Genomic DNA, 24,025 nt, shown 5'->3' with positions numbered 1-24,025 from the left:
ACACCTGCTTACGCCTGTCCATCAGGAAGCACAGTCAGACTTCTCACAGCCCTTAACCCCTAGTCAATTCCAAGCAGCTGAGCTCCTGCCGGCTACACTGAGAGCATTGAGCTCTATTTTCACTAACAAGCCTCAGCCGCAGATAGTGAAATGAAGTCTGCTATAGACAGAATCCATTATGAATATATAACCTTCAAAGGCATTTATATACCTTCAAAATTCGAGTAAACTGTCAGCAGTTTATTAACAGAAAATGAATTTGGACAAGGATTTGAGAAGCAGACTTGGAATAGAGTAACTCAGGAACAAGTTACGTTGCTGATAGTGGTCAGGAAAGGTTTTTATTGCATAGTTGTTGGTAAAATGAGACACCGAGCGGTGAACATACATAAAGTGGCAGTGTTCTCCATCCTAGAGCCAGGATCCAAGCCTGAGTTTGGTGCGGGGCTGAGGAGAGGAGCAAGGAACAGAAAATGCATCCATGTAAACATCCCAAGGCCCAGGAGTCTCCATTAAGACATCCTCAGCAACATAAGACACTGCTGATTAAGGAAGAGGTCGATTGTGCAACATCTAATATGATCAAAGTTTACTTGGAAGTGCAGTAAAGCCAGGGCTTTAGGATTCAGTCTTTGCAATTTTCATTACATGCTCAAGAGAAATCAAGAAGAAATCCTTAGGCATATATCAAAATAGAGATGATGACAAGAATACAACGACTAACTCACCCGCCGCCTCCTCATCTGGATTCTCCTAGCAAGCCAGCATCGGAGAATAATTAAATACATTCACAGAAGATTAATCAAAATAAACTTCTTCCCAATCAGAAACCAAACCCAATTTCAAGATTGGCCACCCGGATATTTATTTTTTTTCCCTCTTTCAGTGAAATATCAGCGAGCCAATATAGATTACTGAGGAGTTAAGCTCTTGTATGGGGTTAGTTAGAGAGCCACATGATCATTTTATAAGGGTGTTTTTCAGCACTTTTTGTTTGTTTGGGTGTTTTTGTTCTTTTATTTTACCAGGTTCTTGTTTTCACTAAGTAACTAATTGGGAATACACTGCCCCTGAGTTACAACTGTATCGTTCTGCCTCCACCTGAATACTGTGTGCAAAATCGTCCTCCTTCAAAGTTCCTGAAGGTATAAACCTTGTCTTCCCCATCCACATTAGTAACAAGAGTTCAAATAAAATAATAAGAAGATATATAATTCTGTAGCATTTTGCTTTTACTCCTTCATGGAATCTTTCCAATGCAACTTCACAAAAGCAATGTAAATAGTCTTTGTTTCTTCTAAAAAGAAGATTATTTTTCCACAGACTACGTAGTGCAATTGGTTATCATGTAGGAAAAAAAAAAAATCTTCAGCTCCATGGAAGGAAATGCTGAAAATAGTTCCAAGGTCTCATAAAAATAGGAAAGAATATCCAGAATCTTCTATAAAGTATCTTTTGTGTTTAACACACAATACCTACTAGTCTGCCTTTAATTGAAGAGTATAGAATCTGGGTCCTGGTTAGCCAGCTGTGCAATGTGCTTTAGTACATCCTTCTTGGTAATGATCCCAAGCAGTTTCCTAAAACAATGAAAACACATTTTTAATGCATCAGCACCCAAGGAATGTATTCTTGCTCTTGCGTAACTTCTCCTATGGCAACTAAAATGTGCTGCAGTAGCTGAAGTGCTTACATGGATCACAATACTGAAACTTCAGCAAAATATGGTACTCATCAGCAGACACTCTACCAAGACATACTAATGATTTTTATCAACACCTACCTGCCTTCTCCAAACAGATGGACCTGAACATCTAGGACTACATTTTAAGTGCTGTTTCTCTCAGCAGCTATAGTTTCCAAAGCATAGCTGTTTGGAACAGTCATGATAGAAACTAAGACAACTTCTGTTGGGAAGTTGTTAACAATGCTTAACAATGCTATCTTCTATCAGAAACTGAAAAGAAAAACTGGTCCAACTGCACCACAGTGAGGGATAGGGAAATAACTCCTCTTTAGTTTGGATCTTCAAGGAGCAGATAGCTTGTTTTAATTCTTTGCTCTCATTCCTTCCCACTTTGCCAAGCACACTGCTACTGAATTGATACCACAGCGATTTCAAGAGGTGCCATGATACATGGGACCAGATTTGTAACAAAAGGCTGAGAGCTCTTCATTAATTTTAGGTATATCAAACCCATTGCCATACAGAGCTGTGCCTGACCATTTCACTAGCTCACAGAATTCATGTTACTCTTTTGGCTGAAAGATGTTCAAGGGTTCACAGCTGTTTTTTTTTCCCAGATTACATTTGCCCTCGGGGATACTCAGCTCTACATACTAGAGGCCTCTGTTCTCTTGAAGAAGAGGTTCTGTCTCAGATCTGGAAGTTTAATCACTGAATGGTTTGACCTGGAAGGGACCTTTAGAGATCATCCAGATCCATCAATGAACTCTTACACTCCTGCATGGAGTTTTCCTGCCACAGTTGAGCTGAACAGCTCAATGACCTTAACTAATCCAGCACAATCCATTGGGACCTCAGGCCCAGGGCTACCTTCTTACCCATTGTGAGTAACGAGGCACTGGCGCAATCCAAGCTTGCGAAATATATCCACAACGATTTCCATAGGTGTTTGGTCTGTCACCGTGAAAGGACTGAGGTCCAGGATGCTCCTGAGTTTCAGCATAGAGGGGGAGCTTGGAGGCAGTGGAGGAGAGTGGTCAGTGAAATAAATAATTGAAGTGCTCACAATTCCATCTTGCTTCTTCCGGGCATTTTCTGGAAGAAGAAATATTTGATTAAATATCATCCCTCCTTTCCTTTTTTAAATGGAAGAGTATACCTTTTTCTCTTTGCCACACTGGGATGGCCTCAGAGGTCCATTTATGTTTCTCAAGATATGTACCTAATGACCCAAGTGGTGACATGATTGCATCCTCTTTTCTAATCTCTAAGGACTTCAAGGCTTCGCCGTAAGGATAAGCTCAGCACACCATGTTACAGTGCTTGCTTAGAGTCAAGCCTGTGTATTGCAGCATTTTGCTCCAGCCAAAAGGATACAAACTTTTAGAGACAGCATATTTTCACCTCCAGAAATAATAACTGCTGCACGTGTTTTCCATTCAGAGGACATGCAGGGTGGTAACTGTCATGTAAATTCAAGTTCTGGAGATCTTTAACTCAACAGTTTAGGAGCAGGTAAATAAAATGATATGTCCTTTTACCCGTCACTGCTGTGGGTCACAGCATGGTAGCTAAAGAAGTATTTTTAAGTGCTAACCAGTCAAGAATAGAAAAAAAACCATCAACATGGTGTTAAGAACCTGATACCATTCAGATATTCGCACTGGTGCATTACTGCCTACTCCTGCTACTCAGACAATTTGGATGTCTACTGTACTGCTGTTTCAATTTGATATTTACATTCCAAGACTCACTGGGCAGGGAATAACGTGGCATCCAAAACACCAGACTTGATATTCAAAGCAGGCTGTCAAAAGCTAAATCATTTTCTATGTATCCTGGGGAAAATATTTTTAAAGCAGTCCCAGAAGATTCAGAATAACACAAACCCAAGAATTCATGGTCATACCACAAAACAGCCTGACAAAAGAAAGGAAATGTCCATAATTATATGTTACTGCACTTGTTCTGTATTTTATTCCCCTCGGTCATAAGCATTTGGCCATATATGTATCAGAAGAGCAATACTTGCATGCTCCAAAAGAATATACTGTATGTCCTAAAACTGAGATTGAAAACCTACCTTAAAAGAACACACAGAGTTGATTCACAGCTGTAGGCAACATATTATAAGTAGTATTCTATCTCTGCTGTAGTACGTACCCAGCTCAGGACCAAAACTTCTCACCATTCATACAACAGGCATCAAGCCTGTGTTACAACAGTACATTAAGCCACACACTGGAGAACACACCACAGAGCTCAAGACACCTCATGCTTCACAAGGTTTACAAATTCAGCACAGCCATACTAATTGCACTGGTCAAGCCATGCTGTCCTTCACGCTCAGCGTATGCAAACCCTACACAGCTGGGTGATGGAGACACAGGCTTCCATAAGTACAGCCACCATCACTACTGACTCAAATTTGTGAAGTAAATTAAGAGTTGGTGCTATTTGAAGGCCTCTAACTGTACTCTGCACCATTTATCTGTAGAGCATCTTGCTTCCTTGCACATACCAATTGAAATGATGAGGTCTCTCCTGAGGACAAATCCAACAAGCCTTTGGGACTCCCGTGACACCACCACTGGATAGCCACTGTAGGTGGTTTCATTGATTATGGTCTCAATGTCTTCTACTGTCATGCTGTCCTGAGTGATGACAGTCAGAGGAGGATCATTCCTCCGTGGCCTCATTACATCCATTGCAAGTGTCTTGTGTGAGAACTCTTCCTTGGCTTCCAAGAAAGGATAGCCATTGAGGCGTATATGGGCATCGTAAATGCCCTCCCGCCCAATAGCATCTGCCACCCACTTGCTGGTCATGGCTGCTGCCATCAGAGGAACTATGTACTCCAGTCCACCAGTGAGCTCAAACATAATGACCACTAGTGACACAGTCATTCGGGTCACCCCACCTACAAAAAGAACACAGGAAGACAAAAGACGTTAACATATTTAACAGAGATTTACAGCCAGAAGAGCTGTCCTGACACTTAGTACAGTTTTCCTCCAAAGATGACATTAATTTCAATGCAGGCAACAGGACGTACCCCAGTGTCATATGTCCTCTGCACATCATCTGAATGAGAGCTCTGTGAACAATGTGGTTTATCTGTTCTAAACTTACTTAATACTATATATGAAAACATTTCCTAGTGCCAATTTGCTGTTACTTAACATGAAATTTAGCTAGCTGCAAAATAGCCTGGTCATGATATAAAATGGCCTGACAAATAACAACCATAAAGAGATTCATGAAATGATCTCCATGACAGGCTATACACAAAGGTCAAGTGGCATCCTGACATCCTCTGCTTGCTATCATTAATTTTTCTAACAGCAAGGCTTCCCTATATGGAAGTCTCAAGTCCCTGGCCAGGCTCATTTGTTCTAGCTACACATTCAGGAGATTCCCCACTGAAATTTATTATGTCTAATGATAGATTGATGCTAGTAAAAGAATGCAAACAGGATGAGAAACACATTAGATGCTACACTATGATGTTCCTTGTTCTTGAGATCGAGCCAGTTTTTGTTTGTTTTTGCTGTTTTTTTTCTTTAAATACAGACTACAAGAACATCATCAGCATTTCACTACCACACATTCACATAGGCAACCAAGACTCAAACTTGCACTAGGACTTCAAAAGATATCTCTTGCTTACCTAGACATGCTGCAGCCCCAACCATTGCATACAGGCCGGGAGTGATACAGTCAGCTCCTTGACTGCACCAGCCACTGAAGATGATCCAGTCATGGTGGTAAAATGCTAACTGCTCCATTGCTACCCCTAGCAACCTGCCTGCTATAGCACCGACTGCCATGCTTGGGATGAAGAGACCTGAAGGGACCTATGAAAAAACACATCAGGAAATACGGCATTTCTCAAGGAAACAGTGTTCAAAGACTAGTGACAGTCAGAAGTTTAAATCAAGACTGATTTAGAGGTTACGCTAATGTTGAAATTGGCATGGATGCCATGCTCCACCACTTCTGCCTGTCCAGCACCTAAAAAGTGATGAGAGAACGCCTCCTTGTGTCCTTGAACTGAACAAGCAACAGCACTGAGTGCCAAATGCTGTCCTTACTGAAACAACATGTGTTCTAAGACCTCTGTAACAGAATTTGAATGAACATCTTTCTGAGTGGGAGAAACAGCCATACATCAGCTTAGCATGAAATAGAGTAGGCTAAAACACCACCACCACTCTTATACCTTTCCAACTACATGATTACTTGAGTACAGGATTTTCCCACTCTGCTGGCTTCATGTCACCTTGCAATTAGGAAAGGAGGGATGAAGGGGAAGTATCAAAAAGGCTTAAGGAGAGACAATTTAGAAGTATTTGGAACACAGGTTATGAATCGTTATGAATCCATGACCCAGCAGATTGGTCTAGTGGTCACACACACAGGATAAAAGGTTTCTACTGCCCTCATTTACTAACAACAGAACAAATAATTGAATTCTATCACCTCTCAAAAAGCACAGTTGTTTTTTTTCCCCCTTTTAACAGGGCTTGGGGGAAAAAAAGTCAATTTACTGGGAAAGTAAAAAAAACTCTAAGGTGCAAAGTTTCTGCACAGGATGAGAAGAATATCTTTTACAGGTAATTCTCACCTTCATGCCAAAGGTGAAGATTGTGATGAAGACTTTCATTATAAGGGCCAAAGCCAGCTGCCACATGGCTGTGTAAACTCCTGGGCCAGCAGCTCGGTCTGGCAGGTCATCCCCTTTGGTGCTGTTGAAATCATTCACATACTCGCAGAGCTTGGAAGAGTCCAAAATCCCACAGTCATTGAAGAGTTCAGAGATCAGCTCACTGGTGCTCATTCTGGTGTACTCGTTCGGGAAGGCCAGGATGGCTGTGATGGCAGTAACTACAAACACCTCAAGCACGGGGTATTTACCAAGCTTGGTTGTCTTGCGTCGCCTGCACCAGGCAATGTTGCTGCGAATGAAGAAAGCTCCCCAGAGCCCACCAAAAATTCCCAAAAGGATGAATGGCACAAGCTCCAGAAGATGCCATGGCATGTGGAACTCCACGTAGAAGAGAACCAGGCGGCTGTTCCCAAAAGGATTGATGGAACGCAGAGTAAATGCAGCTACCAGAGCAGCAAAGAAGGAGCGCCACAGTGTCTTGAGAGGAAAATAGTAACTGACCTAAAAAGGAAAAACAAAGCAGATTTGGTCACTTGACACTACACTGATTGCTGCCTAGTAACAAAACTACTATTGCATGAACTACAAAGCAAGAGCTGAGACTGGTGTTCACTGGATACATGCTCTCTCCTTCAGCTGAGCACCCCAGATTTGATTTTGAGCTCCCTTCTACACAGATCACAACAACCAGGATGTACCTTGGTCTGCACACATTTTCAGTGTAGCAAATACTCTCTATGATCCCTTAAGCAGAGACAACTTACTCAGATAAGTTACTACAAAGAAGCTATAAGCTGAATTTGGAGGAGTATTTGTCTTGCATGCTTGCAAAGTCCAGAAGTGCCAAGCAATTGTGTTTGCCATAGCAGCTACCACAACTATTGCTCAGCTGAGCAAAGCCATCCCATTCTTTCTCTGAGTTAAGCCCTGAAGACAGAAGTGATGATCCATTTCACATCTGAATCAAAAGAAAACAAATCAAAACTTCATTGCTAATAAAAGAAGTTTGATGAGCAAGGAAAGTTTGTTGTGAGGCAGCCTGTGATAGAGCTGACAACAGAATACGGACATACAGAAAATATGACAGAGGCTGTAGCTGTGAGCAGTGTTGGTGAGCATGGACAGGTTGGGGAAATCTAGCAGGTTTACTGCAAAGCTAGAGAAATACATAATCCAAAACAAGTTTTCCAGCACCCATAAGAATTACCTGAATCCCCAGTAAAGTTTAGGTTGCTTGGCAGACTTTTTAAATATACCACAAGTCAGTATTCAACAGGGTTTCCTTTCCACACCCAAGTAGTTATGAGTGGACTGTATTTTCAAACCATCAGGGTCAGTTCTTGCAATAAAACAGCTCATGAAGATCTAATAGAAAATGCTGATGTTACCTCTTCCAGACTAAAGAGCACTCCTCCAATCGGTGCACCAAAAGCTACAGACACACCAGCAGCTGCAGCTGCTGATAAAACCTGTGAGAAAAACTGAAGTCAGTCACATGTTTTCAATCCCCATCAAAAACTTTCCACTTTTTTGTTAGATGTCTTTACTTAAGGAAAAAAAAAGTACAAATATATCTGTAATCACTACAGAGTAAGCTTGTCTGATCTGTTTTACAGACGAGAGGGAAAAAAATGGAGTGAACTAACTTCTGTAATTGCTATGTAGCTAAAACAAGACCAGAAACAATTAGCATTTAAGCAGTTCAACTCCTACAATCAGTAGAACCAAAATCAATTGCAATTACCATATTCTGTTTCACCTGATTTCACACTGTGCTTCCACCTCACATAAAGCTTTAGTTAAACAGAACTATCTTTAATAGTTCTATGTCCTCCTTATATCTTTGAGGGAGTCAACAGTTCTTCCCAAATTAGTGTTGTCCACAGATTTTCTTAGTGTGTCCTCATATCCTGCACCCATGTCATTAATGAAAACATTGATGAGTCTTGGCCTGCAGAGCCCTACTAATGATGGCCACCAGCCTGCTCTAATTCCATTAACTATGGCCCCTTCGTCCTGACTCCTCAGTCAATTGTTCACTCATCGCATTATGTTTTTGTTGAGCTATATGCTGTATATTTAGTCCTGAAGGACACTGTGAGAAACAGTATGAAAAGTTTTGCTGAAACCCAGAAGTATGACATCAGTTGGCTTCCCTTGGTCAACCAGATGGAAAACCCAGCCCTAAAAGGCGAATAAGTTTGTAAACTAGTGACCAATGACTGCATTATCTTTTAGTTTTCCACAGAACAATCTTCTCCATAATTTTTCCAGGCACCAAAGTGAGACTGACAGACCTTCAACTAGCAGTGTCAACTTTGTTGCCCTTCTTGAAAACTGGGACATTTGCCATCTCCAGTCAACTGACACTTCTCCACAAACCCAAAATGACTGGAAAGTAATTGAGAGGTCTTGCAGTGAATATCAACCAGCATTTTGAGTACACTGGGATGAATCCCATCAGTCCTCATAGACCGATATGCATCCAGCTGCAGCAGCAAATCTCACATAAGCTCAGGGCTGGCTGGAATTTATCATTACTGCAGTCATAGTCCTCCAACTCAGAGCTCCAGTGGTCCCAAAGCCCATAACAGGCATTGAAGACAAAGCATTAAACATTTCTGCTTTGTCTACATCCCTACTAAAACCTCACTGCTCTTGATAAAATATCACCGCATCATTTTACCTCTCTGCGCTTCGCTTCATTCTTCCTGTATTTGGTGAAGAGATGGCACAGGATGTTTCCACAGCAGCAGGCAACGTGCACCAGGGGGCCCTCTTTTCCCAGGCTCAGGCCAGAGGACACCGCCAACACTAAGGTAATGGTTTTGATGATCAGCGTCCACTTGCCCAGGTAGCCTCTAATGATGAAACCACTTAAGATAGTTTTGATCTGGAAGTCAAGCACACAGAGCTCTACAGGCTTTCATTCAAGCCCTGATCAGAGCTCCCAATTTGCTAGGCAGTGCCAGTCCTGCCTTAGCTTTCCATTATAGTTTTCAGAGTCCCTCCCTCCCCTGCTATCAAAGGTAACATACAGTCAATAAAAATATCTCTACATGCAAAGACAGAAATAGCTCTTTTAGCCTTTACTTCAGGGCTGCTTTTCCTAGCAAAAAGTGACCTGATGCTGCTTTTTCTGGTCTGTCTTCCACAAATAGCACAGTTTTGTTTGTACCTCCTGTAGTAAATTTTAGCATTTACTTTAAGTAAATGTATTTTAGTTTTTAAAGAGATTATATGGAGACTTAAGAACTAAACATGTTTCAGTAACAAAGTTTGAAAAAAAAAACCCGTATGTACTAGAGACATATGGTGACTTCATAAAAGTACTATTCCATAGCAGACAAATGTAATCTTTCAATTACCCCACCTTAAAAACAAACAAAAATCCAACACATCAAAACCAAATAAACACTACAAAAAAAAAACAAACAAACAAACCCCCTTCATTCTCACTCACCTCTGGGATTCCTGAGCCACAGGCATAAGGAGCAAAGCCCTTCACAAGTAACACAGCAAGAAGAGAGAATAACAAAGCCCAGATAACATACATGAAGTAGTTGAGAATATATGCAAAAGCACCCTGAAAGAGAAAGTTAACCAATTTCAAGTCAACCAATTAAGCTTACATCAAACCAGGGCACTGAAGCAAGCACACAGAAATAGCAGGTAACCTCAAATACAGTTATCATCAGATCAAAAGGACAGGAATTGCAGTAAGTCTGCAGTTCCAAGGACAAGTTGCATATGCTGAATTAGAGGACTGTGAGCAAACCGTATTTCCAAAAGCCATTATATGAAATGGCAAACAAGGTACACAAACAGTGTCCCAGTCAAGCTGGTTGCTCTACTGGATAGAGCTGCTAGAAACACAAGATTCGAGTTTGTCTGGCAGTCCTTTAAAATGGTCGTGGGAAAAACATCCTCCAAGCAGCAAGGTTCAAAAAGCAGAGCACTTGTGAACGTGTCAACGTTTGATGCCCTACTGAGGGCAACACCTAACTTGCTTACTGAAAAACTCCAGAATTCCAATTTAAACCAGTAAAACGTTTAAGTTGCACTTCTAGCACATACATACAGACCATACAGAGACAATGCAGGCTGGGAAATGGAATACTCAGCAGCAAAAGTATTTCTAGGCACACATTACCTCCCCATGGCCAATAATAAGCTGCGACCAGCTCATCCATTCAGGACACTTGTCTCTGTCTGTAAAGGTTGTGTTGGACTTCCAGCAGCAGTGCTCGTGGTTAAACCAGAAGCCTGCTAAACACACTCCTTCTTTCAGATCTGTCATCCAGTGGGCAGAAATGTCTATCAGACCTGCTAAGGAACCTAGTTTAGAAAAAAAGGAAAATTTAACAGTAAGCATCTGATTCAGACTCAGGTATCTGAGAGTCTCTACTTTGACCTACCTACCAGTAACTAGAGCAGCACTGTTATTTTTGCCTATAATTATCTTTTATTCTATTATTATTATTTACAGAGCTAAAGGGAGGATTTGCTTAAGTCTATATTGAAAAGAAGGTCACAAAACAAAGCATGGCTAACAACATTTCCAAGGTTAACCACAGCAAACTGCAGTAAAAATCATTCTAAGTCACTAGAAATTAATTATTGTCAATTACATGGAATTAAATATAGCAGGAAAATTAGTTGGATACGGTGAGGGATTTGACTTATGTTTCTGGAGAACATAAAACATGTCACTGGTCTCCAGCACAAGAGCTGGGATCCACAACACTAAGATTGGGCAAGGAATAACTCAGAATTTGACAAGAATATTTCCAATTCCAGTTAAAAACAACAACAACAAAAAAAACTGAGACAGTAAGGAAAGTAATTTTCATTTTATAAGAGGAAGCTTCAAGTAATTTTCTGTTTTTCTATTAAGAATAACTCCTACAGCATCCCCAAGGCAAAAAGCGTAATCATCTCAGTTCTCAGGTAAATGCCATATCAGCACAGAGGCCAGGAATACAGACCTCTGATCTGTAGCAGTAAATCCTAGTATAGGCCCCAGAGGTACCATTTAGCATATCTTACAGTTAATGAAAAACTCACTAGCAGCTTTTCTATGTAAATATTAACAGAAGATTTAATACCATCTCTCATGTTGAGGGTTTAGCTGCCTTCTACCAAGAAGATCTGCATCCAGCTGATCTATTTCTTTTGCACTTGGGTCCAAAGTTTCCTTCTGAACTAATTTAAAAGGGCTCGGTCAGTCAGCTGCTGAAAGAAACCTGACTTCCCAAGAAACATCTCTCACCTTTTATTCTCAAGAAGAGTAAGGAGGAAAAAAAAAATCTTGCTAGCATTCCTTGGCATCAGCCTCTCCAGTGTTAATAAAGAGCATTCAAAGATTATTTACATCCTAACACTTCTATTTCAGCTACATACCAGCAGCAAATGAAGAACAGTGCCCAGGACAGCTTTCAGTCTGAATTTTGTTATCTTGGTATTTACACAAATAGGACCTCAGAGCATTTAGAAAGAATTCTCCTTAAACGGCAAAGCAGTAGCAGATCGACAAGCATCAGTGCAGTCCCTCAGCCCTTGTTTCTGGGACAAAACTTCCTGTTCTAATAATATATCAGAGTTGATGCAAGGAATCATTGTTTAAAATTAAGGTTTGCTCTTACCTGCCAACAACCCAATGAACAGCATCAACAACCAGCCAGAAAAGGCATCGCTCACGCTGTGTATCAGGGCCCACGTCGACTCTTTACTTCTGCTGGTAATCTAGAAGAAAAGGTTATTAAATAAGAAAAAACAATCCATTGAGACACTGATCTATTTTGGTGTAAGCGCTCTGAGATACACATGGTGACATTGTTAGTGAAAGCGTCCCTACCATTCAAAACAGAAGCTATCACACTATCTTCTGTTTTGAGGGGAAAAGACAAAAAATATCATATAGTGGCTGCATTTGTAGCTGGTACAGGGCAACACAGCTCTGATTAGGACAGAAACATGAACAGATAAAGGATACTCCCACACTTATGCTGGTGTGAATACAAATATTCACATAACACTTTCCTCCTAAATGGCTCTTGCATAAAAAGCAAACAAAATTCATCTCTTAGCCTTTAAAAACTATTACTTGTTAGCAATATCAAGTTGCTAGTAGCTTGATGCCATAAGCAAAGCAGAATGCTTATGGGGTCCTCCAAGCACTTTGCCCCCAGCAACTTATCTGTGCTGCCTCATGGTATTGATGCCACACCAACTGAGAAAGCAGTTGTTGTCACCAACTTTTTTGTGGTTTCCAGCTGCTCCCTCAATATCTGTAAGGAGTAGTAGTATTATCTATTAGCAGGCTGAAAACCAGAGTTTGGAAATTACTTAGGAGGTCTAGAAGTAATGTGTGCTGATTGCAGGACTCAGAGCTGTCCTCAGACCCCAGATGCCTCAGGACAGAGTTCCTCACAGGCTCTGGCCGGGTCTGCCTGTGATAGACAGGGATGGCTGCCACCTGCCAGCCCTGTCAGTCTGACTGTGCCTGACAGCAGCACAAAGAGGCAAGCAACAGCCACTCTGTGCCTGCTGCCCTGGCTCCTTTCATAATGCAGGCATTCCAGTACACCATCATTATTCCCAGATGAAAAGACACATTGAGGAAAACAACTAATCCTCACTAAAAATGAGGAAGAATCCTTTCTTTCTCAATGATTTTCCTTATTGTTTCCTCTAGATTTTGCCTTTCAAATGCTGCACTGTTCATCAGCATCACAGCTACTGAATGAAGGTGAGGGCTCAGGTAGTAGACAAAACTACTGCAATGACAAAGGTATTTATTTGATCAACGTACATCTCTTTGGCCAGCGTAATTTCTAGCTTCACCCAATTTCAATTTCTTGAAATTTCCCTATCTACATGTCTTTCTGTAAATAGGAAATAGATTGTCCTGTTGCAGACTCACATACATCTTTTTTGTTTATGTCTGCGTGTGTGGGTGTATGTGTGAAAAGATTTTGGGGTTTGTACTCAGAATGCATAGATAGGAACTTCTAAGGGGGTGAGCAGCAAGTACTGGGCATGAAGCCTCTTAGTTGGGTGTGTACTTGCACAAGTGATGGCATTATATTGTATTCCCACACACAGAACAGCAAGGATTGAGTTCAGCTTGTGTACTGTTATTTAAATCACAAATTGCTTTATAAGGCTCAAAAATAAAACATTAAAGAATATTCTGGCAAGTAAACAGACAAGTTTAGTTCAGTCATCAGTCTCCAAGAACTCCACCAGCATGAGCTTCTCATGAACCAGGAGCATGCTGGGGACATTGGTACTTTATTTAAAACATCCCTTGCTTTCTAAGCAGATTCCTTTAATTGCTGACAGCAGTGAGGTCCCAGAAGCAGAATTCGTTCCAGCTTTTTCAACCATGCAGCACAAATTTCAGTAGGCAAAGCATCATTCAGAAGAGCATCCCATTTCTTTATCAATAAGCACTGTGTATAACAGGATCACGGGTGCTTATGTTCTTCCATATAATCCACGGAATAGTAATATAATTCTTCCAAATAATGCATACACATTCCATGAGTAGGACTATAGGTTTTGCTATGCTTCAGAATTGAGCAAATTTGATATGGTAAAAGGAACCCCTCTGCCTTAGATATTTCTCTTGTAAATGGCTCCCTAGTAACGTCATCAGGACTAAGATCAATTCCAAGGCAGAAGAATTAACTTGCTTAAGTGCTAACAAGGAGTAGCAAAAAAAAGTTACCTCTCTGTGCCTGTCCCGGTCCCTGGACTTCTCTCGCACCCAATCTATAGTGTTAAAATCTTCATAGGTCCCCACACCAGGAAGTGGTTCCTCCAGAAAATCCATCATTTTGCTTGTGCCGTTCATCCCTCCTCCATTATATGAGGTAAAGCCTGGTGGGAAAGTAAGGGGGAAAAATTGAGCATTTCTCAGTTTTCCCTCTTTTTAGGAAAAGCTTTTAAAAAAACTTCATCAAAATACTGACTTAAGTCAAACTATAAAAGTTTGGAGGAATTAATCAATTTATCAGCTATTCCTTTAGCTAAACACTACCAATTAAGAATCCCAGGGATAACTGCCCAGCATCTGTACACGCTTCCCCAGCTCCAGCATTTCATATGGAGAAGGGCTCTGTCCTGGGAATATCTGTTGAGGAAGCACCAAAGTAAACTAGCATCTAGATTTAACTTTTCCCTACACTGAAGGTATATAATAGCTGTATTTTGTCACTTGAGGAAAGTGAGAGGAGAAACTGAGTGTCTAAAACCTCCAGCAGAACTGACGGGATTCCTGGATGATCCAGAGCAAGGCTAAAGCAGGAAGCAAACCAGGACTACAAATGGGAGCAGGGGGAAGCAAATGACTGTCTGCCTCCCAGACATCACTTGAGTAGTGCACATGAAGCAAAGAGAAAGCAATCAAGGATTGAGAAGAGCCATGCCTTCCTTCCCCTGCTACCTAAAGAGTCTGCAGTCTCCCTTCAGGTCTAGCAAATCCTGTCAATGACAAATCGCTTGACCTTCTGTCTGCTCCAGCCCATGGAAGATGATGTTGAAAATGGATGTTCCCAAACTTTTGGTCACAAGACAATCTCTTCACAGTTGGGAGTGCAGACCAAGAGGTTGAGGAGGGCAATGTAACCATGACGTGGAAAGCTAATCACTTGCGTTGTGACAAGGATTGGCCTAGTTCTTCTTGTGCAGAGTAAATCACTGCTTCAAAGCAAAACCTCCTAAGCATAATTCCCCCCGTTTCAACATCCTCTGCCATGGAAAAAATAAAATTAGTCCTGGACCCCATCACAAAAAGGAGGTTCAACACAGCAGACCAGTGTTGCCTTTGTATCCAGCCTATCCCTCTGCTGCGTGCTTCCTCCTCCCTAAAGCACCATACCCACAGGCCAATGATCACCCACACCACAGGCCTCTAGGAGCTTCCCTCTCATGTACAACAGCTAGAAGCAAGTGTCAGCAAGCTGAGCAGCAACCCCTGGACCACTGCTATGGCCTCCACCACAGATCACTCCCTGACATTCCTGGTACAGGTGGTCAACCAGTGCTATCTCACAGGCTCTACTGGCCAAATCAAAAGGACATTTCTCAGTCAGTGGGAACAGAGACCTTCAGTTGAAAAGAAGTAATGAAGAATGCCTATTAAGTCAGACACAGGACCAATGTCATTGCCATGCAAGGTTGGGGATGACAGGAAAGCTTTGTCATGCTAAAAGCTGCAAGGATACACTAGCACACTTGCTCAAGGCAAGACAGGCCTGCAGCAAGGGTGATGGCAGAGGTGGGAGGAGGTGAATTGCCCAGGAGCACTGGGGTCAGGGAGTACAGAGAGAAGAAATCCTGCCCAGCATCCTGCCCTCCTCATTGCCCTGCCAGAGAAAAGTGCCACTGAGCAGAAAAGCAGCAGAACAGAGCTGCCCTTAGAGCTTCCCAGCAGAAGCCCTAGACCCCAGTGTGTTTCACTGCCCTGGAAAATGCAGTTAAAATTCTTCCACCTGGAAAACATTCACACATCTATTCCTGCTTTCTCTTGCTCCTAAAACAAAATATTGACATCCTCCTAGAAACTTTAGAAACTCTATTAACGTCACACTTAGTGCTTGCTCCTTTAAAACTGTGTTTCTTAAAGCCCTATTCAAGCAGTTTGAAGGTGATGAAATGCGTGGGCAAGAGAGGAAACTAAACAAAAGCCTTTCAAGCTCTACCTAAGGAAATCAAGGAGTCTTCTCAACAGATTAACCAATAAGGAACAAGTCCTTCTATGCAGTTCAGTCCAAGCTTCATTCCTTTGCTTGTGTAAGTAGTGAGGCCTTTGCTCCAAGTCAATAACTACAAAATCCTTCAGTAATTTTACTCCATATACTTTCCTTACTAAGCCATCAGATACTGAAAGGGCAAAAATTCCCCAGGTTACTGCAAGAAACAATGGAGATGAGAAGTGCTCTGCAGTATATTTTCCACTGTACAAAACTGTTCTCAGAAGATAAAACAATGCTACTCTACACACCAAATACTAATTTCGACACTCCCTTAAGAAGCCTTTCATGCTACTTCAATTCCCAAAGCCTCTCTATGTGGCCCTAACAGTCAGAGACCTCCTAAGCTTCACTGTAGCCTGCTGCAGTGCTATTTGTTTTTTCATTTTTAAAAACTAAAACCACAGTAAAAGAAAAATCACCATTTCAAAAGTAAACCAGAAAGGACAGCTTAGAACTGAGAGCTGACAACTCCCTTCTTTACAGGACTTCAGCTCTTCTGATCAGCAGCCTTCACTCATTGACAGTTATGATTCAAACCAAGCTTAAGAGTGCCTTTTGTTACAAGAAAATTGAAGACAGAGCAGTAAATTCCTTACATTGAGCCCAGATGATGAAGAACACACATTCAGGAGGTATCTGTTACCCACTAAGTTGCAGAGGCATCTTTGGCATGCTTGATGGCCACTCTTTTCCTTGGCATCTTTACAAACAGTAAGCAAGCAGGAACTCCCCACTACCTTCTGTTCACAACCTTTCCCAAAGCAAAGCCTCTCCCATTCAGTTTAAGACAAGGTAGAGGAAAGGATGCACCATCTGAATGGGAACTAGGGCAGAATATATCTGACAACCTCTTCTTTTGCATCTGTGACCCACCTCTATCCTCTGTGCACAGGAAGACAGCACACCAGTGACACCCACCCACTGCACTCCATTCCTGGAGGGACACAGAGCAGAGCTACATATCATGCACAAACCAACTCTCCATCACCTCAGTTCTGAAAACTTTTAAAAATAGTTTTGGACAACACATTGCTGTTCAGCAAATAAGAGAAGGGTGCTGCCAGCCAGATAATGGGCACATTGAGCAATCTCAGTAACTGCTTGCCAGCCAGCAGCAAACCAAAGGCAGCACAGATAAGCTATGAGAAGGCAGCAACACACTGAGGTCCTCAATAGGCCATTTCTCAACTGAGCTGGAAACCCCTGCCTTAAATAACAAATCATTCACTTGGCAGTCCAGAGCACAACAAGTGCCACTTAAGCCCTTTGTGTTCTGCAGAGCAAGCAGTGGCTCACGCAGTCCTAGTAAAGCAGTCAGGCATGTTCCTCCTCTTCCAATACACTGCTACAGAATGAGCTTTCAAGGGCACACACATGCAGACCTTGGGTAGAGAAGCTGTTTTTTCAGACTTGGACAGGTGAGCAAATCCAGGTGTAGTTCTGTAAGGCACTAAAGGTTTACAGTTCAGAGGAAAACAATAATTAAAAAGCTAAAATCAAAACTGGGTCAAAATTTAAAGGCCGTGGAGAATAAGTGTTAAAATTCCTTTATAAAAGGATAATGCTTAGTATTTCATTCACTGTATTTATGTTACAGATACCACCATGCAGAAGATGTCATTGGGTGGGGAGAACTTGAAACAACTGCTCTCTACTCTGTCATCTAAAAGCAAGAGAGGTGAAAAACAGACTACGATGCCTTCCTAAGCCCGCTTCCCAGATTTGCATAGCAGCCTCTTAACAGAGAAAAAGCCTCAGGAAAAGATCAGTCACACAGCATACTTGAAAAGTACCACAAAATAACCTACTTCAGAAAGGAGAAAAAAACCCTTCCTACTTCACTTGGGACAAATATATACACACAATATATATGTATGTATCGTATATATAAAGTGATGTTCTCCAGAAATCTTCCCAACCAGTGGAGTTCACAGACCCTGAATTCAACCCACCCAACTTGTGCTGTAAAGAAAATCGACATTTGTCAAATGCCTTGAGGAAGTACTCTATCTTCAACAACATTTCTGCAGTCAGCTGGACATCTTGGACATACACAAACTGGTGCCAATGCTTTCAAAGACTTCCTCATTCAAGTATGCCCACTGGAGATGCTAAGTACTACTCAACTATTCAACAAATCTGATGGACCAAAACCTCCTCAACAACCCATGAAAGGAGCACATTAAAACAATCTTCTCAACTCAAATCCTCTGTATCCTCTGAACAGCAGACAACCAGGTTCACCATGTCCAGCAAACAGATACCTGCAACTCATCCCATGGGCCTCTTTACCTGCGTAAACTCATATAGGTGAGCTGCTTCTAAGGGGCATCGACACAGTCAACAATAGCTCACATAAATCTCACTTCATAAAAACATAAAGGTTGGAAAAGACCACTAGTCTCACAGTCCAGTCATTGACTCATCATCACCATGCCCACTATGTCCCTAAACCGAAGTGATGACTTTAAGAGTAGAGCAGAGTTTGGTCCAACACATCAGCTCAACGCTAACAGCCATCTGTGAGCATGTTAGGGCTTCAAAGACCACTTCACACCTATATGGGCCACTCTGTGGTGTATCCTCCCCATCCTCACCACCTTGCTCACCTTCATCCAGCTCCCACTTAATGGACCACCTTTTACATTACAGTGGGCTTTTAACATTAGCTCCATGACAACAGCTAAGTATCTGGAAAAGGGAACTACGATGGTAGCTTGAAACTGATGGCAACTGATGCCTCTTTGAGAAGCATTTTCTATAAAAAGATGACATTGGCATCAAACTCTGCTCACTCTTCTGAAATAAGTGAGCAGGCCAATGACTTTTAGCTGTCCTGGGAACATCCTCCCAGCTCAGGGCAACACAGACAAGATCTCAAAGGTCAGTACACAGCACTGGCCAGCAAGCAAAAGGAGCTGCAGTAACCAAACCCTCAAGGTCTACCTGCTATTCCAGACCAGAACACTCACAGGTATCAGCACATATAGTTCCACCGATACCACATTCAGCAACTGCACTGGGAATCTCTGTGAAGAGGATTTTATAGTACAAAATCAGAACCCCAAAGTATTTGAGCAATACATGGCAACTTCACAGCTGTGAAAGTGGGTAAGCTGCCCATCTGACAAAAGATATTGAGAAAATGTCCTTATATTTCTTCCCAAGAATAATACTGAACTATAAAATGGCTGACAGCCATAAATATTTATCAAGATCATATTTCCTGCCTTAGCTCATTGCAAATAAAGAATCCTAGGAAATCCATATAGGAATAAAGGACGGAAATGTGCTCAGTAATGCCTCGTCAAAACAAAATGAAGATGATACTGTAGGTCTCCACAGTTCCAAATGCATCCCTAAATCAGCATTTAATATCCACAGACAGTAAGTTAAAATGCACCCCGGTTATTTTTTTCAAACATTTTTTTTTCAAAGCTTTTTGATCGCCTCTTCTCTCCCAAATGGGTTAATGCTCCATTTTTTTATATTCTTCCTGGCTTAGAAAAAAAAAGAAGAAAAAGGCAGCACTTGTTAAAGTTACAGGCATCTGTCATTTGCAGTACAGGAACCCCAGAGGGTTTATTAATCAGCAGGCCAGCACAGCAAGACAGCAGCGCCAGCACCTGGGAGAGGGGACTCCTTCCCTCCACACTGCTTCTCCTGCTGCTGCAAACCTGGTAAGAGAGAGGATTTTACAAACAAAAGGAAGACCTGCAGTTAGCAATCATCACACAGCAGAAAGCCCACAGACCACCCTGGCTGCTCATCCTCCATAACCAGCCCTTTATCCAAGGAAGAGGAATGAGAGCAGCCCCAGAGCCACGACCAGCAGCCTGCTGCTTGCTGCCTGACCGACCGCCTGCAACGTGCATCCACATGCGGCCGCGTCCCCCCGCTCAGGTTCCCTGCAAGCGGTCTCCTCACCCTCACTTAGGCGCTCCTTTTCCTGCAGAGGCTCCTTTGCGATCCCATCGCACAGCAGCTGGAGTCGAAGGAAAACGGGCGCTGCTCCTTCTAGGGCAGCGCTCGCTGCATACTGGATTCAGGTGAAGACCAACCCTGGGCGCGCTGGGCTCCCTGCACTCTGAGCATGTCGTCAGCAGCAACAGTCACATGAGCCCTCCACCGCCTGCAAGGGGCAGGAGCAGAGCGGCACGGGGAAGCAAGGGCAAAGGGAGCCGGTTGCCTGTACTGAGCGCAGCTCCCGACCTGCATTGCCAGGGCCTCAGCCCGGGGCAGGCACAGCTCCTCAGGCAGCGCTCAGGACGTTTTTCTGGCACAGCGCATTCCCCAGCGCTGAGATGCGCCCGGTTGCCGTGCTGCAGACGCAGCATGCAGATGGCTGAAGCTGACTGCGCAAGGGCTTTAAGATGGAGAATAACTTGTTTCTAACGCTACGTGCTCTCAGAAGCACTAGAAGTTGAGCAGGTTTAAAGCTGTATAATGAGAACTTCGGGATCTCCTTCACACATTTAGCAACGGAGATTCCTGACAACGGTGAGTCAGCCACAGACTGACTGCAAAAGCCTTTCTTTTCCCCACTTAGGTGACATCTCACTTGCTAACTCGCTAGTGGCAATGCTTTTTGCTTACTGCCTCCCAGTAGACAGGCAATGAATTTATCTGTTGCCCTCAAGTAATATGCCAGTGTGCTTTCCACAACCCCTCCAGGGCCTCATTAGCACCCATTATCTTGCCACTCTGCGTACTTAAGAGCTCAAAGGGGCTACTGATTAAGTTCTTCTGGTTCCAGCTTACCAGCGGTAGCTTGTCATTTGTACCTGGTCTCACAAGCCTGAAACACTACACCTTAGCAAAGGGTGACCGGTCTTGTCCTTGTGCTGGCTGGCAGCTCAGCAGGGCATTCTGCTGCTCTGGCAACCGTACCTGTCTAACGTGGAGGTCAAGGATGGGCACACTTTCTTCAGCTGCATCCAAGTGACAAAAGCACTGCCAGCTGAGGAAACACCAACAGCAACATGAGGACTTCCAGGTTTGAATGGCTGACAGTATCACCCACACCAGATGTACTAAAGGTTATGGTTTCCAGCTGTTCTTTTCACAGACCTGCGTACTAAGCTTATCATCCTGTGACACCTTAGTTAGCATGTTGCTTGCTGCTATTCTAATTCTCACTTCTTCCTTTTAGAACTCAAAAATAAAAAAAAAAAAAGAAAAAGCCATCTTAAATCCTACAACAAAATAAAATGTTCAAAAGGCTGGAAGGTCTTTTAAGTTTTTCTTCAAAAGAAGCGGGGAACGCAGACCTGCTTTTGTCATACTACATTTTAAAGTATATCCAGAAGCCACTGTGATATTCAGGCATTACACCTGGCTCCTGCACACCCAGGGGCTGCTTCCCCACTGCAATCAGCTGAGGAAGAGTCATTTAAGAAAAGCATGAAATAAGATGGCATCACTGCCAAACTTATACCCCCAACCAGAACTGCTATTCAGAGGAAATAATTTGCATCTTTAGTAGTTTTGAAAAGGACTATCAAGGTAATGCAGTACAACCTGCCTTGGTAACAAACAACAGAAGCAATATCTGAACAAGGAGACAAATTATTTGCTAAGACATCTGTTCCAATAGAGCTTCTGTTAAGGAACCCGGCTTTGTAAATCTTCTGTTTCTTCCAAAATAGAAAAGGACCACAGACACAATAATCTAACTGACAGTGTATTTGGGGATCCATGAAGCTTTTCACAGAGCCTTCTTTAGAGGGTCTTAAATTAAACTCTCTAGGAGTAACAGGGAAAGTTCTCTCACAGAAGAGCAACTGGCTGAAGACGTAGTATGTTATAGACTAAATTCATTGATACAGAACAGAACATACAAACAGAAGGAAAGCAACAGTGGATTCCCACTCATTTCTGCCTGCATTGGAGTATGCAACAGATTTGTAATTCATCCAAGAAAGTAGTGGTAACCAGCAACTCTTCAGTTGGCTTTGAAGGACTATGGCTGGATTACAAGAGCAAAAGAAATCCACTGTCAACAAAGCAAGGCATGGGGTAGAAGGAAATAAGAATCACCATAGAATCATAGAATGGCCTGGGTTGAAAAGGACCACAATGATCATTGAGTTTCAACCCCCCTGCTATGTGCAGGGTTGCCAACCACCAGACCAGGCTGCCCAGAGCCACATCCAGCCTGGCCTTGAAAGCTTCCAGGGATGGGGCAGCCACAAGCTCCAAGTTGGTATGTCTGACAAGAATTCAAGTGTCTGTGGATAATTCTCTGCCTCAATATTCAACAACAATCAATCAACAAGGAAATAGCTTTTTATAAATTCCATAAAATAAGAAATAGAAAAAGACTTGCTACTGTACAAATGCATCTTGAATACCCTGTGTAGTCCTGGTTACCTTAACTGTGACATAGAAAGGAATCGATGCCAGTAAGATGAAACTTCTGGAAAGCACACCTTAAAAGATTGTGCCACCTGTATCAATCTTTTGGCCAAGAACAAAATCTAAGCTTTCTGATAGACTGCCAGAAATGCTTAGGGATGAATGTAAGACTATGGCAGTATGACAAAGAAGTCTGTGGGTTTTGATACATAATATCTTCTAATTTAGCAGCACTGAGATGCTAACACCTTTGACAAACCTCAGTTAGCATTCACTTGCAGCCTGGCAGAAGAAACACTATCACTCTAGTATCAAGACAGGAAAAAATCAGAGAAACATCCGTGGATTTTATGGGAAATGCCAAGCTTGATTCTCAAACACTGTGTAAAAGCAACGAAAGACTCACCTGTTACCATGTACTGACAAAATGTTGAAGTCTAAATGAGAAAAAAACGAGAGTACAAATGTGCTACTCAGAGAGAGTTTTCATTAACAGAACAGAACAGTACCAGGCACTAAAAATAATGACACTATTTTAAATCCTTTTGACAGAACCAAGCTTGAAGCACTCAGAGTATTTACATCTATATCAAGCTCTCATCAAGCCTTTAGGAAGAACGTGCATTCATGCAAATACCTGTTCAAAAGTCTGTCTTCATTCATTCTGAGTACAACTCTTCTACACAAGAATCCTGTGTTCCAGGCCATGTGCAAGGCTGACCACTTCCACCTGAGATCTATCTGAGTCAGGACATACTCGATACATATACCATCTAGATATACAGGTTTATCATGAAGCTGGCAATTCTTCCTTATGTCATTTCACAGGATCTAAAAGCTCCAGTTGGAATCATTTTCTCTACTTGTGATGCTATAGCTATTTCACGGGTGAGTTTCTAAGACACTGACAGTGTTGGATAAGGAAGAAGCAGGCAGGATTCTGGTTTTCAACAGCATCACTAAAAAAAGCCTCCAACCACACATCAGATAGCAAACACAGCACAGCAGAAACACAAGCCCCAACTAGAGGCATGCAGAAGATTACCACAAGACAACCTTCAATTAGCACGTATCCAGCTGCAGCAGAGCTTGTGCCACTGCTCCACCTGCACGACAGACTACACACCTGACACACTGTTATCAACAAACGTGTCCTGAATTCAGTAGGGGAAATTCCATAGAGAGAACTGAAACCAATGTTTAGGGAAAAGTATTTCCCCTTTTAAATTTCCCCTTTTCCTCCAGTTTCAAAACCCAAAGAGTTATGCTTCCTGCAAACAGAAAGAGCCCCTTTTGCTGAAACTGCTTCTCTCTATAACCACATTTATAGAAGTGACAAGGAGCAGACAAACACCTATTCTGCTGCCACACTGCAGTCTCCTTCAGCACTGTCCTCACCACCTTTATTCCAGCTTGCACACTTCAGCGGGGCAGACCTCACAACTGCAAGGACCAAAGACAGCTGTGCTCAAACAGACATCCACTTCACTGATTGCTGACACCAAGGGGTTTTTTTCGATAGAAGCAGTTGCAGCCTTCAAATGCACT

General features: G+C 42.4%; 1 protein-coding gene across 5 annotated transcripts in view; it reads right to left on the bottom strand.

Annotated features, from left to right (window-relative positions):
* Positions 1-319: 319 nt before the first annotated feature.
* The window catches only part of CLCN5 (chloride voltage-gated channel 5), a 40,287-nt gene continuing 16,581 nt past the window's right edge, over positions 320-24,025 (bottom strand). For 4 of the 5 annotated variants that reach the window (XM_046940604.1, XM_046940603.1, XM_040699456.2 and 1 more), the window contains 11 exons: positions 14,092-14,243; positions 12,002-12,101; positions 10,510-10,694; positions 9,820-9,942; positions 9,043-9,249; positions 7,745-7,825; positions 6,315-6,857; positions 5,358-5,544; positions 4,209-4,607; positions 2,566-2,782; positions 320-1,580 (listed from right to left, as the gene is read on the bottom strand). In XM_046940604.1, coding sequence (XP_046796560.1) covers positions 1,490-1,580; positions 2,566-2,782; positions 4,209-4,607; positions 5,358-5,544; positions 6,315-6,857; positions 7,745-7,825; positions 9,043-9,249; positions 9,820-9,942; positions 10,510-10,694; positions 12,002-12,101; positions 14,092-14,243 — 2,285 coding nt within the window. In that variant the 3' untranslated portion in view covers positions 320-1,489. Of the gene's footprint in view, positions 1,581-2,565; positions 2,783-4,208; positions 4,608-5,357; positions 5,545-6,314; positions 6,858-7,744; positions 7,826-9,042; positions 9,250-9,819; positions 9,943-10,509; positions 10,695-12,001; positions 12,102-14,091; positions 14,244-20,047; positions 20,210-24,025 lie in introns of those variants that run through there. The other variant, XM_004940724.5, reaches the window with a different exon arrangement.

Source organism: Gallus gallus, chromosome 4, assembly GCF_016699485.2.
Source record: "Gallus gallus isolate bGalGal1 chromosome 4, bGalGal1.mat.broiler.GRCg7b, whole genome shotgun sequence".
NCBI classification, from domain to species: Eukaryota; Metazoa; Chordata; class Aves; order Galliformes; family Phasianidae; genus Gallus; species Gallus gallus.
The sequence above is the reverse complement of the archived record's forward strand: the minus strand, read 5'-3'. Positions and strand labels throughout refer to the sequence as shown.